The sequence below is a fragment of the Hemicordylus capensis genome, chromosome 1 (assembly GCF_027244095.1).
Source record: "Hemicordylus capensis ecotype Gifberg chromosome 1, rHemCap1.1.pri, whole genome shotgun sequence".
NCBI lineage: Eukaryota > Metazoa > Chordata > Lepidosauria > Squamata > Cordylidae > Hemicordylus > Hemicordylus capensis.
In genome coordinates this window covers 112,914,199-112,931,588 of record NC_069657.1, presented here as the reverse complement: position 1 = coordinate 112,931,588, position 17,390 = coordinate 112,914,199, and the positions used below count along the sequence as shown (strand labels likewise).

At 42.5% G+C, this 17,390-nt stretch overlaps 1 protein-coding gene across 2 annotated transcripts in view; it reads right to left on the bottom strand.

Annotated features, from left to right (window-relative positions):
- Positions 1 to 8,577, bottom strand: part of SPON1 (spondin 1) — a 541,453-nt gene extending 532,876 nt beyond the window's left edge. Inside the window, exon 1 of one of the 2 annotated variants that reach the window (XM_053265111.1) lies at positions 7,890 to 8,577. In XM_053265111.1, the coding sequence (XP_053121086.1) occupies positions 7,890 to 8,130 (241 nt within the window). In that variant the 5' untranslated portion in view covers positions 8,131 to 8,577. The remainder of the gene's footprint in view (positions 1 to 7,889) is intronic. The other variant, XM_053265102.1, reaches the window with a different exon arrangement.
- Positions 8,578 to 17,390: the final 8,813 nt, after the last annotated feature.

The following is a 17,390-nucleotide window of genomic DNA, read 5'->3' as shown; positions in this document are numbered from 1 at the left end:
AATATGGAAACATGGAACTGTTCCCATGGAACTGGCAACTGAGTGGTTTCACCTACCATCTGAAAGGCAATGAGCCCCTGGTGGCGCAGTGGTAAAACTGCTGCCCTGTAACCAGAAGGTTACAAGTTCGATCCTGACCAGGGGCTCAAGGTTGACTCAGCCTTCCATCCTTCCGAGGTCGGTAAAATGAGTACCCAGAATGTTGGGGGCAATATGCTAAATCATTGTAAACCGCTTAGAGAGCTTCGGCTATAAAGCGGTATATAAATGTAAGTGCTATTGCTATTGCTATTATCAAGGGTTTTCAACCTTGCCCAATTATTGTTGAACTACAACTCTCAAATGCCCCTATAGCTGGGGATGATGGAAGTTGCAGTCCAACAATATATGGCCATACAAGTTTGGAAACCCCTGGGCTAGATTATCAGTCTATAGCCCTTTTCACATGGAGGCACTTACTGTGGTGAAATCCCTTGGAAGTGGCAGCTTATGTTATGAGTGAAATAAACACATGGATAAGGCCAATCATCACACACATCTTTCCCATGCAATCAGAACCCTTCCTAGCACTTTATGTGCACATGAAAGACAGCTGCCATTAACCCTAAATGCCATTAGCTGCCACTAATGTATCATTAACAGGATGATACAGCCTATATGGCAGTATCATCCACACACAGATTCCAACCATATCTTGTCACACTATGGAGAAGTGGGCCCCACATGTATGGTTGTGCTTGTAGGGGGGGAAACCCTCATGTAAAGCCCCAAATCTCTCAGTGACAGAAGGTCATGATCAGGGGTGTAGCTAGGGGAGAGGGGGCCTGTGTTCACCCCTCTCTCTGGCAGCCCCTCAGAGTGAGGAAGATAATAAAGAAAATAGGGTGGGTGGAGCTGTGGGGCCCTCAGGAACTGGGGGGGGGTCCATGTTCTTTGAACTCTTTCATTCAATTATAGCTACAGCCCTGGTTGCAATGAAATCTCTTAGTGGCTTGGGTCCAGGCTATTTAAGAGAACGCTTCCTTTGTCATAAACCCTGCCACCTGTTACGATCTTCTGGAGAGGTCCGGTTATGGCTCATTTGGTGGCAACCCAGGGCCGGGCTTTCTCTGTGGCTGCCTCAGGGCTTTGGAATATGCTCCCTGCTGAAATAAGAGCATCTCCTTCTCTGTTTGTTTTCAGGAAGACCCTCAAGACTCTCCTGTTTTTGCCAGCTTTTAATTAGAATTAATTTTAATAGTTAAAAAATGTTTTAATAACTATTTATGAAATTGTTTTTATTGTGTTATGTATTTTAATCTGTGACTTTTAAATATTTTAAATTTTGTACACTGCCTAGAGATGTACATATCAGGCAGTATAAAATATGATAAATATTCTAGTCCTATTCACATGTTATATTAATTGCACAAACAATGTGTACCATGTATGTGCATACAGATCTGTAGGCATATACAGTTATTCACACATTATGTTCCATGCACTCACAGTGCTTCTCTTCCTATCTGCACCCTGCATTTGAGGGCTATGTACACAGGTTCACTTTAAAATGAACTTATGTACAGAAAGTACAAAAAGATACACAAGTGTACAGACACCTGTATGCATGCAGAGTTCTTTTTAAATTAAAGCATGCACAGTCACTCATACAAAGATTGGTTTGGACGATAACTCCTGCACTCACATAATACTAGTAAACTAGTTAATACTAGTTACTCGTGCTTGGAGGGCTTGCAGAGTGGCTGTTCAGGCAAACACACACACACCCTCCCCTGATGTATTTTAATCACATGGGCTAGAGAGGCATCATCCAAACCAGGGGTGCAGACAGAGGGAAAGCGTGAAGAGCAATTCCTCACTGAATGTGTGTGTGTGTTGGGGTGGGGGAGACAATTTTGATGGGGGGAGATATGGGGAACTCCTCAAATATTTAGTGAGGATCTGTACCCCTGGTTCAAACCAACCCATAAAAATGTACATGTGTACAGACACCTGTATATACATACAGCATCATGTCTGAATAGGACTACCCCTTTGTACTGTTCCAGAACTCATCATCATAATTTCTGAATATCAGAACTCCCACAGTGTTCTATTCCAGAGTGTACTATTAATTTCTCACCCTATTTTTGAATTTGGCATTGCTATGAGACAGGACAAGATGCAGAAATTTCTGGGAGATTTTAAATGAAGCGGGTGGGGGCAGTCTGTTCTACATGTAATGTTTTTAGCAACAATCATAAAAGCAAAAATATATTTCTAAATTATTGTTAAGAGCCTCAGGATTTTAGCAGTTGGTGTGTTAAGAAAACACCTACATTCCTGATACTGACAAAGAAAATCAAAAGAGCTGGCAATCCTTTCCTCCACATTTCATTTGAAAGAGAACTGCAGGAGTGCCCAACTACATTGGTTTCAAGAGTAAAGACTGGAGATTCAAATCCAGCTTGCACACTTTTGGAATGCCTCAGACACATGAAGTATATAGTGTACTAGTGTTTTCAGGCCCGTTGAAATAACGGGCGCTAGTAGGGGAGAGTTTTCCCCCCCGCCCCACTCCTTGGCCAGAGGAGACGGAGACCGGGACCGGGGGCGAAGCGGAGGCCATTAAAAAAAAAATTCCGGTCGCCACCGCTGCCCACCCTCCCTCCCAACTGCCGAGACCTCCTTAACCCGGCCCGCGTCAGTCGGGCGATGAAAGTCCTTAATTTGAGAGGGAGAGAGGAGCTCGCAAGCGGAGCTCCTCTCTCTGCAAAGCCTCTTCCCGAAATGGCGCTTTGGGCGCAAAGGACGCCTATTGCATCCTTTGCGTCCATAGTGCCAGTTCGGGCAGAGCCTTTGCACAGAGAGGGGCTCTGTTCGCGAGCTCCTTTCTCCCTCTTAAATTAAGGACTTTCTTCGCCCAACTGACGTGGGCCGGGGTAAGGAGGTCTCGGCAGTTGGGAGGGAGGGCGGGCAGCGGTGGCGACCGGAATTTTTTTTTTAATGGCTTCCGCTTCCCCCCCGGTCCCGGTCTCTGTCTCCTCTGGGTGAGGCCGCCTCGGCCAATTTCCCCCGCCGCCTCTTCCCCTTAATCCTTTGGGGGGGGGTGCGGGGAAGGGGAATTCGTGCAGCTGGGAGGGTGGGAGAGCGATCGGTGGAAAACATGTGGGCCAAGGACAAAGGCAATTTTGGGGCTGGGCAAGGGCCCCAAGGTCTCCCAGCCGCCCATCCGTGTTGGTGCCCCCAGGCCTCGGCGGCGGCTCCGCCGCCACCTCGGCTGGGCTTCACCGGCTTCTTCGGGGCGGCCGCTTCTGGCCGCCCAACATGGCCACCTGTTCCCTGTTTTTGTTTCTGCCGCGGCCTGTTGAACGGCCGAGGGAGGCACGGACAGACTCTTGGTTGTCCACGGACAGACACCAAGCCTTTTATTAGAGAGGATTACACTTATTCTGACAGAGTTGCACTGGTTGCCAATTTGTTTCTGTATCCAATTCAGAGTGCTGGTTATTACCTTTAAAGCCCTTAACAATTTGGGCCCTGGATACCTGAAGGACCACCTGCTTCCAAGGATTTCTGCCCACCCATCAAGCTCATTAGGGGGGCTTTTGCTCCATGTGCTGACATTGAGAGAGACTAGACTGTCATGCACATGGGACAGGGCCTTCTTTGTTGTTGCCCCCAGATTCTGGAATGTTCTCCCAGTGAATATTCACTCTGTGACAGCTGTGGCTGCTTTTAAAAAACAACTAAAAAGCTTTTTATTTACTCAGGCTTTTACCTCCTAGAGGCTGCCAGGTTTCTCAGCTTTCTTGCTTCTGGTTTTTTTTTAATTGTTCCTTGGTTTTTTATGGTTTTAATGTTTAAGTGATTTTAAGTTTTTTAATGTAATTTTTTACAGAATTTTATTGTATTTTAACTTTTGTAAACTGCCTTGAGATGCATTATGAAATGCAGTATAAAAATGGAACAATAAATAAATAAATAAATAGGTTCCTGAAACAGACAGAGAAGTGACCTTCCTACCTCATTACCTCATTATTTCAATTTTAGGCCAGGCCTGCACAAGTAGACTCTACCAATTCAGATCACTTCAGTGGGGAGACACCATTTGGAAATGCCCCCCATGGTGTTTTTTAAGCCCTGCAAGTAAAGATCTAGCACATCAGGGATGGAGGATCTAGCCCAGTCTTCTCCTTTTCTGAACATTTTCCCCTTGTAATGAGATTTTTTGGTTTGTTCATTTTACTCAGGGGAACATTAAAAATGTGATCCTTCACCAGCAGCATTATGTGATCCAGTCAAGAGAGAGGGGGTGTATCCAAAAGAGTTAGCTTTGGCTGAGCCTACACATATAGCTTAATGAAATGATAGAATCCTGACGTGATAGAGTTGACTGGACCACTTTAAAATGAAAATATTGATACAGATATAGCCTGAAAAGCCTATATACATACACAACTAGGGGTGGCCCTTCATGAGGCGATGCGAGGCAGCCATCTCAGGCAGCAGATTACTGAGGTGCCAGCAAGATGCAGATATGCCCCATGCTGCTGCCATTAAACAACTCTTCAGGACCAAACTGACCTTTGCAAGCTTTTCAAGGAGCACCTCTCCTCACACTCCTTGCAAAATTTGCAAGAGGCATACGGAAAGAAGAGAAGACTGCTGATAGCCTTCCCTCCTTCCCACCCTCTCCTCTTCTTTCAAAGCTTACAAGGGTAAGCTTTGAAAGGGGGCTGGTCCCATCAGGGTCATGTGACAAGGCAGCATCTGATACCTTAGTTCAAGCACTGCTATACCCTGAGCCACCCCTGTCCACAACTACATTGATTTTAGTACCAGTTAATTTGCCATGACTTCCCCCCCAAATCCTGGGGATTGGTCATTTTGTGAAGATGCTAGCACCCCTCAAAGAATCACAGCATTCAGGAGAGGGAATGACAATTTTAAGTCTGTAGATTAGATATGCTAAGGACACTTGGAGAATACTGAGAGCTTGGTGTTCATTTGTTTCTGACAGGAAGGAACCATCCTCACAAAATTCATTCTTCTCAGAAGGGTCACCACAGAACCCTGAGGGGATGATTGACATGATTAGTTTCCCCATCATGTGGTAATTTTTCTAGCCACCACATGAGAGAACCATCCAATGTAAATTGAACAACAGAGGTTATTAACACAAGCTGAATGCTTGCTGTTGAGAAGACAAATGTATGGTGAATCCTTTTGCAAGAACATTTTACCACATGAGCCACCATGAGCGCACATCAGGGAAATGACTTGATTAACAAGCTATAGGTTGCCGTTCAAATCCCCGCTGGTATGTTTCCCAGACTATGGGGAAAACCTATGGGAAACACTTGATGGCACACTTTATCTTTCCCTATCCTGCCACAAAAACTTGGTTGTATGAATAATTTGCTAGGTGGCAAAAGAGCCAACAGCACATATAGATCCCTCTCTTTACCCAAGGAAGCAAAACACCGCCTTCCCTTGTACCCTGCTTTTCCAAAGACAAGTCTTGGCCAGCTAAACAAGACATATCAGAGATAGTGCAATTGTGGACAGGAACCTCTTCATTCCTGCTCCATTTGAAGAACAGCTTCAGACACCAAGATGATGGTCCTTTTTATTAACAACCAAGCCCACACAGTGGCCAACGCACATCAGGAATGGTGCCTTCAGGATTTGGCACTAGGATTTTTCCACTAATGCCTTCAGCCTGTTAACATCATCTGCTGAATCTTTGGCTATAACTCTGTTGTCTTTCTCAGCATCTTGTGTAGAATGTATCTTGTTTCCTGGTAATTTATAGGCAGCAGCGCCTCAGTTTGTCCTTAATTAATCAGCTTTTCTTCTTACATAGATTTTGTGCAGATAAGACCGTTATTTTCTAATAGGATCACATTCTAAAAAATGAGCCTGGTAGAGTGAGTGAGTGAGTGTATCTCTCTCTCTCTCTCTCTCTCTCTCTCTCTCTCTCGCTCTCTCCAGGCTTAGTGTGATGTCATTCCATGTTGCATGAGAGAGACTTGTTAAACTCTTGTGACAGTTAATAAAAATAAAACAAAGTGACAACATTAAACTGCTGTAAGAAACATAAAGTTACACTTATAACATTTTCTTATACTCCTCCCATCTGTCTGCGTTTTAGGAGGTTTTGGAATAATTTAGCTTTGAAACTCACAAGTAGTATGTGCTAAATTTCTGGTGTCACATTTTCTAACAAGCCAGGGAACAAAATATGAAAACTTTTACCACTAGAAAATATAAGAAAATGATTATTAGATTGTATTTTGCCAGCACAAACTTCATATTTTCTTCAAGTTTGTTCTGGAAGTTTATTTGAAAGGCAATTTTCTCTTCCAGTTCAAAAAAGCGGAGTGGGGGGTGGGAGGAGACTCATCTTGGCAACTGAAACCAATTCCCAGTGCAACTTTGCACCAGGAGTAATTTTCAAACCTTTACTAGAATATATACAAGCCAGTAACTGCCAAGAAACCTGAGAGGCAGGTATCAAACTGATTTTGCAGACGAAAGACTTGCAAATTTAAGATTTAACTGGTCACCTGTTCATGTAAGCGTCCCCCCCCCCACAACACACACTCTTTCAACTTTCCTACCTTTCCTCTTTCAACCATAAAAGAGCAAATACACAGAAGTGGCTAGCACAGTTGTAGATTCCCTTTCCTAAGAAAGTATTTTAGGAAAGAGCCGTTCAGATTCCCACCTCCATTTGGGCTTTTCTCATAGAAGAAGATGGATCTTCCACTAACTCTAACTAAAGGTCAGGGTCATGGGAAAGGTGGGGAAAGCTCTTACCAGTTGCCTGCCTCAAAAGTTGCTTCTGCTGTTAGTAGGTTAATATGCAAGAAGAAGATTTTATACCTTTATCTAAGGGCACATTCAGGGTGATTGCATTTTTTAAAATCAACTATTACACAGTTCACACAGGGAAATTAAACATGCTTCTCAAACTCAGTTGATGTTCTGGCCAAAAAGGTGATTTACAGTGGGTTCACCTGTTATGGAGACAACCTGAAAAGTGTGTGGGGAATCCCTTACTAACATTCTGTGTAGATATTCATTCTTAGAACATCTACTTTCAAAGGTTGTTTCCCCTTCATTGCACTATATTCTGCCCCCCAAACACACACACACACACACACTTGAATTATCTACTCAGTTTCCTTAGTGGGGAGGGAAGAAGGGTGGGAGAAAGATTAATTTGAAACAGTACTCCCCCTAATGCTTAGCCCCAGGATGTTTTCAGTGCCATGGCTCATTCCAATATGAGAAATAAATAAATAAATAATAGGAGAGTGCCCCTGAGCACAAACAGAGTGCCTTTTTTACAACACCGATTTCCAAGCAGCTAGCAGACTTGAATTCCGACAACCCTTGTGTTAGGGAGAGGGAAGGAAGAGAAAAGGGATGAGACCTAAGTGGAGAATGTGAAACGCTGGTGGCTTCCAGCAGCCTTCTTGGCTCAGATACTAACTATTCATATTCTTATTTCAAGGCAAGACAATTAATAGCCCATTGAGTTTCCTTGGCCAAGTGAAATAATTTCCAGTTGCTGCGCTAAATTGACAGGGGAAGAGTGCAAGGGGCAATTAAGGTAAAAAAACTACGCTTCTTCACAGAACAGGCTTGCCTTTACCCAATGAACGTACAAAAGGGGACAAAATAAACCCCACAGGCTCCGAAGGGGGCGGGGGAGTCCGAGAGCAAGTGTTGCTCTCCGTTTGCCTAGAAAAGCATCCCCCAAGCAAGCAACGTGTAGCAGCAAATTAGGGGGACGACATCATCCGTGCAAACAGGAAGAGCCCCTCTTAGTTCCACGACACTTGCTCTGCCCACGATTGCTGCCGCGGTGATCCTATGAAAGTGCAGCAAAGACTTACCCCTGTAACTGTTCCCGGGCTTGTAGAATTCCGGATCGCCTTCCACGCGAAGGCTAAATTCATTATATCCCTCTCGCCTAGTGCCTTGGGCTCGCAGGATCCGGCTGCAGTATCCTTCGGATTTGGCGGCTCTCTCTAAGGTTTCATCCGTGAAAGAAGCGAATGTCACCGAGGGGAAAGTCCAAGCGAGCAATTGCAAGGCGTGCAAATAGCCATAATAATAACAATGAAGTCCCATCATCTGGGTTCCCCAACAACTTTTCCCCCTAAAAGACAGAAAATTGTATCTAGCTGTTGCTGCAAAAATCACAACATGGACAGGTTAGAATAGATGGCTGGGGAAATTCTCCCCCCACCCCTCTCCTTGTCTCCGGAGAAAGCAAAGCAAGCAAGAAACTAGCAAACGCAGCCTTTAATCAGTTTCAGTCCGCGAAGTCTCTCTCTCTCTCTCTCTCAATCTCCCCCCCCCAAAAAGTCTGGGGAGGGTTGTGAAAAGCAGAAAGAGAAAAGACAAGAGGGGAAACTGCGAGATCTGAGGGACCCGCTTCGTTGCTGCTAAGGAAAACCGGAGGACTGGAGGACTGATCTTGCCCAGATCCGGAGTGAAGTGCTGTTTTGTTTCAGCCCTTGTGATTAGCAGCTCGGTGATGTTTACTTAGCCAAGCTCAATTCACAGGGGTCGGCGAAATAGCAGAGCAGGGTGGGTTGGTAGTTGCGGGGGGGGGGGACGACGCTGTCGTCTCCAAGACATCTCTGTGTGTGTGTGTGTGTGTGTGTGTGTATAGCGGGTGTGTGTGTGTTTCCCACTGGATGGATCGTATGAGAGAGACTGGAAATGAATCACATACATTCCTGCCAAAGAAAGACTATAGTAACCGTGTGGATAAAAGGGCTAACAAGAATGTCTGATTGGGCTCTCCCTTTTTTCCAAGCCACCAGACACCGCAAACATTTTTGTTCCGGTGACTCCTCAGGGCAGATGACCCCGAGATAGCGACATCCACCACCACACACACTAACACGCACACAACAACCATCCCTCAAGTTTCTGAGTGAAGAGCAAACTTTGGCCGCAACAAGATAATCGTCAGGGAAAGAGAAAGACCTACTAGGGACAAGGGAGATGTTGCAAGTGAAAAGTGTGCAGGGCCCCGAATCTGTGTTTACTCGAGGGTAAGCTTCCCTGATTCTCATGAGACTTACTCGAACGTAAGCGTGTATAGAAAGGTCGCAGACTTTCACTGGGAACAACATTAATCGGGAACCCAAAGTTGTGGTCACAGCTGCTCTTTGGTAGAAAGGAAGTGGCCTAAACCAATGAGACCACCAGAGCACAAGGGATTTGTCATGTGGGCTCAGTAGCGTTGCCAGCTTGTCACTGAAGTCTGTAATTAGTCTGTTTTGACTGTTTCCTTGTTTAAGGTTTTATAAGTTGAAGTAGATCTTTTGTTAGCTGCATTGGATATGGCTTGACTACAGAAAAATGGGGTGCAGATGCACTAAATTAGTCAATATAAAGAATACTATTTAAAAATACTTCTTAGTGAAGTCGGGAGTAGTTTTGTGTTGGTTAGGGATGGAATTTGGGTAATTTTAGAAGGAGATGGGAGCTTGCCAGTTTGGGGCTGGTGGGATGGTAGTTCCATCCTGACCATTGTGGGTAGGTTTGGATATAAGGGCCTGGCAAAGTTTGGGGTATTAGTAGGTTATTATTATTGTATGATAAGAGTGTATTTGGGTTTCTAGTCAAGAGTGTGGGTTTCTAGTCAGTAGTGGGGGGTAGGAAACCCTGTCTTTCCCCCAGCACTAGATAAATGGTTTATTCAACAAAATACCTAGTCATGAACCCAAGAAAAAACTACCAAAGAGAAAAGTAAAGTACTTGATGGTTGATGTTTTGGAAGCATGAGCAATATTTTCAAAGCTCTTGAAGCAATATACTTGGGAGTAATTGGCATGGACTTTTCAATGAACTGAATGATATGTAGCACAATTGTCCTTAATTTACTAACTTGGTCTCCAGTCAGATGTTGTTGGCCAAAGACCATTGTGACTGGGTGTGATGGGCGTTGTAGTTCAAAAACTTCTGTTTGAGAACCCTTGTATTAAGGTAATACATCATGGAGCTATGCTGAGGCGAGGCCCCAGGAAACAATGGGGCAAAACAACCTGCAAACATGATGTTGCCCCCCACTCCCAGTTCCCCACACTCTTCTTAGTGCTCAGTCCCATTGGCTCTTCGTATTGTAGCCAGCAAAGCAGCACATACATGATGATGATAGTTGCTGCTGGCCCACCCGATATAGCCTGCCCATCTAAGTCTTGCTAAACTCCAGAGAGCAGTACACCAATCAGCAAGCACAAAGCAGGAGACAGCCCTTTCCAGTGACATAAGACTCTCCTCATCTCTATTATTATTATTATTATTTATTAAATGTATACGCCGCCCAAACTTATGTCTCTGGATGGCTAACAACAATTAAATCTTTTTAAAACTCTAGTGGTTTTTAAAAGATCTTTGAAGACTCATCTTTTTAACCAGGCCTTTTAACTTCTGTAATTTAAATATTGTAAATTGATTTTGTTTTAAGCAGCTTTTTGGAGTTTTAATTGATTTTAATGTTTTATTTATTTGTATTGTTGTTTTATAGTTGTGAACTGCCCCGAGACTTTGGTTTGGGGCGGTATATAAATGTATCAAATAAATAAATAAATAAATGGATTGTTTTACTAACGCCTTTTCAAGGCATATAGGTGATTTATGAGGCAAAGCTACAGCATCTGGGGCTTTTCAGATGACTACAGGGAGACCTGTTAGAGGTCTATAAAATTATGCATGGAGTAGAGAGAGTGGACAGAGGTAAAATTTTCTCCCTCTCTCACAACACTAGAATCAGCTTCCCATGAAACTGAAGGCCAGGAAATTTAGGACTGACAAAAGGAAGTACTTTTTCACACAGTGCATAATCTATGGAATTCTCTCCCATATGGATTAGTCTACTAGTTTGATGGCTATAAGCCAACTCCAGCCTCAGAGGCAAGTTGAATACCAGTTGCAGGGGAGTAACAGCAGGAAAGAGGACATGCCTTCACCTCTTGCCTGTAGGCTTCTCAGAGGGATCTGGTGGGCCACTATGTAAAACTGGATGCTAGACTAGATAAGCCTTGGGCCTGATCCAGGAGGGTTGTTCTTTGGTTCTTATGATTTATTCACATCCAGAAACAAGGGTAAGAAACCAAGAGGGTATCAGTCAAATGAAAAGGAAGTAGAAGATAGTTGATATGACAGGTGATTTTCAATGAACCCCATTGGCGTTCCTCAAGGAAACCATGCCAAAAAGACAGCTTGCCCACTAGTACTAGTAATCAAATGGCTGCCATGCATGTGCAGAGGCAAGAAGAGCACCCTAGATGGGGCAGTCTCTGAGTCAGTTTGAGATGTCGGGTGGGGCACCCTTGCTCACAAGTGTGAGCAGTACCAAGGTAAGGATTTTAAAAGGTACCTCTTGCCACCCATCCTTGCACTGCTTGGAACACTAAAAGCGTTCTGACTCGGAATGGGGTCATTTTGTTCCGAGCTCGAAACAGGCCCTTCATTTGAAGGGCATTCTGTTTTGAGCTCGGAACGCTTGAAATGGCCGACTTCATCCATCAAGAATGGCTTTTCTGGCAGTTCTCAGAGCTGCAGTGAGGGGGAGGAGACGGGAAATATTTGCACTCACGCAGTTTCACTCAGTGGATGCTAACCAATGGGTGCACACGTGAAAGAATTCTGCTCACTCAAGAGAGAGGGGTTTTATCCACATTCCATGACCCCCCCTTCCAGATGAAGCCCCCTGTTCCCTATGCCATATGACTCGCTCCCGCTCCCGATGCCATATGAGTCTGGAGACTTCCAAGTCCAACCCTAAGAAGCAGATTGGGAGGGCACAGAGGGCTGCCGAGGGAAGGGGAAATATATGAAAATCACCTCTTCCTTTTGTATAAGCTGGATGTATTCCATTTGAACTATGAGCACTTCGGATACACAACTCAAGGTTTGGTGAGACAAAAGTCATTATGAAACCATTTAGTGGTTGACCTCAGCTTGGCAGGTAGAATGCAACATCTTTTGTTGGTTTACTGTGTTTTGGAGGCCAGCAAACTGAATAAATACTTCAGAATGTTGGATATATTCTGTGCTATTACCACTATAGTGTTCTTCCTCAGCTGTACGCTTAATATCTTACATAGGTAAAACATGACCTGCTGCTGTCAAAAGCTATCACTGTTACCGTGGGGCAAAACAACTACAAAGAAATGGACCTTGAATCTTGGAAGTTAAGCTTCTTTGGTTGAAGATGCTTCAGAGGCAAGATTCCCCATTAGGGGAATCCATTGCAGGATCCAGTTCAAAATTGGGTTTCTTTACCTTTAAGAGCTGTGTAGAAGTGGTAATTTGATTAGCTACAGCTTTCTTTTTTAATCACAGGGCTGCATTAATAGGACAAACTGAACCTGATGTAATTTCCTCAAATTTTCCTGGTATAAATTCCCTCTCAGAGTCTTGTGCTGCTAAACCATACAATCTAAGTGGATTGATTGAGCCAGTACAGAGAAGTGAATAATGGCTTTTAGGACTAAGGAATATAGTGATCAAGTACAGTCATGGAGAGATTTTGGGACTTTCACAGTTCACCTCTCAGATAAGGGATAAGATTTATTTGAAAGGTTAGTCAGGTCAGACTTTTTAATTCTAGGTCTGTGAATCAAGATGGAAAGTACATGAAAAGGATTTTAGTTGGATCATCTCAGCTAACCACTGGAATGACTGGGAGGAATGCTATGTCCAGGCCCTGGAAAATTTCTGGCACATTACAGGTTGTAAAGAATGGAGTGTTCTGTGACTTAGATTTTCCCTACCAATGTGCTACTATGATAGAAGAAGCCACAACCAGTGTACATATTCTCTCTTTCCAGTTCATAAAGATACAAAATATTCTTGTTGGAACCTGGCAATCCTAGTGCTGGTTAGTATAGGATGCTTCTGCACTAACTGTTTTTTTCTGGAATTGACATCAATTAGTTCACTCAGTTTTTCAGGAAACCCAGACAAGGTTACTGCCAAATGTTGCATCCCAGTATTTTATGAGTTTTCCCCACCAGACCAGATTTGTGGCATTCTTGGTTTCTTTGTCTTAAAATTCAGTTGCAGTTCCAGCCTGCCCAGTGAAAACTGGTGAAGTCTTTTCAGGGCTACTTTCCCTTTAATTAGCAGTTTCTTTCTTGCCTCTTTCTCTTAAAGTAGCTCTTGCCCTTGCTATGAGTTGCTTACTGTTTGTTTGCATAGTTGTGAAATTCCTGAATTGGCTGCTAAACTACTGTCTCTTTGGAGAAAAACTTTACTTAACTTGGTCCTCCTTTGCAGCCAGAGAAATTGTTCATTTATTATTATTTCTTGTTTGCACTGTCAGACAGGTGTTATTGATTGTTTTTTTTATCCGTACATTGAGTACTTCTCAAGGACCTGGGATGGCTGAATTTTATTATCAATGTTGTTGTTGTTATATATATCGTCACAAAATATAGGCTGTTCCTAGAAAAGTTGCTTTTTGTAATTGGCTGATGGTGATTTCTGTGGCCCCTATGGTGTTGAGGTGCTCTTCAAGGTGTTTTGGAATTGCACCTACGGTGCCAATTACTACTGGGATTATTTTGGTCTTCTTCTGCCACAGCCTTTCAATTTCAATTTGTAGATCTTTGTATTTGGTGATTTTTTCTATTTCTTTTTCTTCTATTCTGCTATCCCCTGGTATTGCTATGTCGATTATTTTCACTTGTTTTTCTTTCTTCTCGACTACAGTTATGTCTGGTGTATTGTGTGGCAGATGTTTGTCTGTTTGTAGTCGGAAGTCCCATAATATTTTTGCATCTTCATTTTCTACAACCTTTTCAATTTTATGGTCCCAGTATATCATCCCTGCTACCCTGTCATGCCTTTGTTTGTAGTCAGTCTGTGTGATCTTGTTACAACAGCTGATTAGGTTGTTGTTGTTATTGCTATTGCTACTGCAAAATTGCACTCATAGAAAATAAAACAATCAGTTAGATGGCTTAGATCTGATGTTGCAAAGTCAATGAGAAGCTAGTATGAATGCAACTGACTGACACTAGCCCTTCATTGTGGGGCATAAGAATAAGCAGATTTTGAAATTTAAATGTAGAAGTCATCTCACTAGAGCAACTGTGATGGCTTCTGAACAAAGAAACACAAGAAATCAGAACTGACTTACTCCCACATACTGACCCACATAAGTCATGGTAGAAAGTGGGCTGTTTTTCACATTCCCTCCAAAAGTAATAGCATTGACCTGAAGCACCATTTTATAATGTGCAGAGCAATCTGTTGCAGTAAATCATCTTAGCTTAGGAACAAACCTCTGTTCTGCTTAGAGTCCTGTGACAGTTACCACTGAATCCAACAATGTCTGACATCCAGACTAGTGATGTGCTAATATAACAAGAAAAGTTGCGCGCGCACTTGAGTCTGTGTGACTTTTCAGCACTCTGTAATGGAAGATTTCCCCAGAGACACAGACAAGGTTGTGAAATGCACTCATTGTGCAATATGTCAACATCTTCAACTAGCACAAGAACTAGTCTGGACAGGCATTCCTTTCTGTGTGTATCATCATTGTGCTACATCCTTGTGCTAGCACAACAGCATTCTGCTTACTCAACACTGCTCCGCATGTAAGCCAACACCTACAAGTAAGCTAATAACACATGGACTGAATCTGGGTCCATAGTATAACAGCTGCATGATTGTTTCAGTATGTCTCCATGGTTCAGTTTATGTGCACATTTCACTATATAATGGCAACCTCCTGAGGTTGATCAGTAGTGGCACATTATTTATTTGATTTACATACTATTCTTCCTAAAGTGTTAAATCAAAACTTAGTGGTGAATCACCACTATGGTTTATTATATCCTAACTTCCTATGGAGCACTGTTCCATCATCAGAAGCTCCTTCCACTTGCTGAAGGGGAGTTGTACTTATGCAAGGACCACTTCTGTTCATGGAAGGATCTCTTGCATAATCAGAAGTCCGCTTTCAACAATAGAGCAGTGCTCCATAGAAACTGAAGATATAACCCCATCTGTAGCAATGATCTGGAGAAGGGATGAGCATTGAGTTAATGACCAAATCTGTAGATGGTACTAAATAATTCAAAATGGTGAAATCCAAACAAAATGTTAAGAGCTTCAAAATAAGATCTCCAAACTGGATGAATGGAAAACAGAAAGGCAGATGAGATTCAGTGTAATTGTAAAGTAACTTAATAATAAATGTATTAAAGTTGATATAATAGTGACGCAATAGCATGGTGGATCTGCTACAATACTTTTCTCCATACGTCGAAACGTCTGTTCTTTGTTGCAGTTCCCTCTTACTATGTTTTAATTTATGCAATTAAAAAAGGTCTGGAGATAAGTAATGTATTAAAGATAATTAAGAAATTATCTTAATAATTTCACATATACACTGATGCAATATGAACTGGCTGTGACTGTCCAGGAAAGAAAGTTTGGCTTATTCTGGATAGCTCAATGAAAACTGATTGCAGTGAAAAAATCATATTCCATGTTAGGAATGAAATTAAAAATGAAACTGCTAGTATCATGATGCTTTTAGATATCAGCCACACTTAGAATAATCTGTACAGGCCTGGAAACCCTATCACAAAAGGAGTATAATAGAAGTCTACACATTTTGCTTGGCTTTAGTAGCCATCAGGGCTGTCTGAAGCTTCAGCAACTGATTTGATAGAGATTCAGTCCCATTTGGCCACTGAACTTTTGGTTTGGAACTCAGCCAGCAAGCTGGTGGTTCAGTCCAAATCAAAGCAAACCAAAAAACTCCTGTGATGTATAGTGAACTCAGGGAAGGGTAAAGGGGACAGGGGGGCATCAGAAAAAGGTATCTGGTCACTGTGGGCCATGTCATCACTGCATTTGTTGAGCATTGATAGCATAGCTGGTGTCAACTGATCAAAGAGTTTGAACGTTTTTCTTACAAGAAAAGGCTAGTTTCTGTGTTGGAAAAAAAGTTGGCTTATCAGGGGTATGATAGAGGTTTATAAATGATGAAGAATGTTCTAAAATTGAAGAGAGAGTAAAATGATATGAGAACACAGAGTCACCCAATAATACAGGATGGCAGTAAGTTCAGGGCAGACAAAAGAAAGCATGTCTGCAAATCATGCAGTGTTAACTTATGGAATTCCACAGGACATGGTAATGGTAACTAACTTAGACAGCTTTTAAAAGGATTGCCGTAGAAAAATTCATGGAGGATGGTGGATCAACAGCTCTTAGCCATGATGGTAAGTGAAGCTGCCACAAAAACTGTATAGTTGAAGGGAGATCCAACAAGAGAAGGTATCATTTTTACTGAGTTTCTAGAAGCATCTAGCTGGCTGCTGTGGAAAACAGGATTCTGGTCTAAATGTACTTGTGGGCTGATCCAGCATGACCATTGTGTTCTTATGGCCCTGTTCTAATATTAAAACTAGCTTATGTTGGTATCTAAAACAAATAATACTCACATAATTGTGGGGAAGAAAAAGTAGCCATACAAACACTGGCTTTGGGCCACTTTCATATTAGATGTTGTGTTTTTCTTCCTCAGAGTCATGTGGGTCCTATATCAATCAGAAGCCTTGACTAATTAGAAATCTTAGACCAATCAGAAGCCTTCTTCATATCTGGGTTGTCCATGGCAGGAATTCTGTGTTATACTTGATACATACTTGTAACTTTAATGTTTTGGACCAAGATAAAACTAATTAAACATAAATTAATTCACGAGCATCCTGTATCTCATCAGGCATATGTTGTAGTAGGTGGAATACAAAGTACAGTCTGGTTTATTTGAATGGCTTCAGGGATATCTCAACAATTTTGATGATCAGAACCGAAGATAAATAGGATATTTACTTATGCAGGATTATAGTGCAAAGCAACTACCTTGGGGAACAAACAGTGACCATGGATTACGTGAAGATTTGGGTAAACAAGTTTCAGATGATGACACTTATGCAGAATGCTCTTAAGCTTATTTACTTGGTAGTGTCCCACTGAATTCAATATGAGTTACTCAGAAGTAAGTGTCCATAGGATTATGGCAATATTGCTTCTATTAACTTGCTTCTTTGTATTGGTCTGGCCTGTTTCCTTCTCTCTGTGCTTCCTTTTTGCTCTTCCTTGTTTAAAAGCTGAACTGCCAAAAACATTCCTGGATAGGTGCAGTACAGTATATCTTGTTAGAAGTGCATGCTTTAACTTAGCAATTGATACAAATAAATTAACTTGCATTGCCTGCAGCCATGAAATGAGTAATTTCTGTAGTAGAGACATTATAGAATACCAGCAATGTCATTAAGCATGGGCATCCTTAGGGTTTTCTGTTTGTTCAGCCAATTAGAGTCTGTTTGCCTAAAGTGTCTGGCATGATG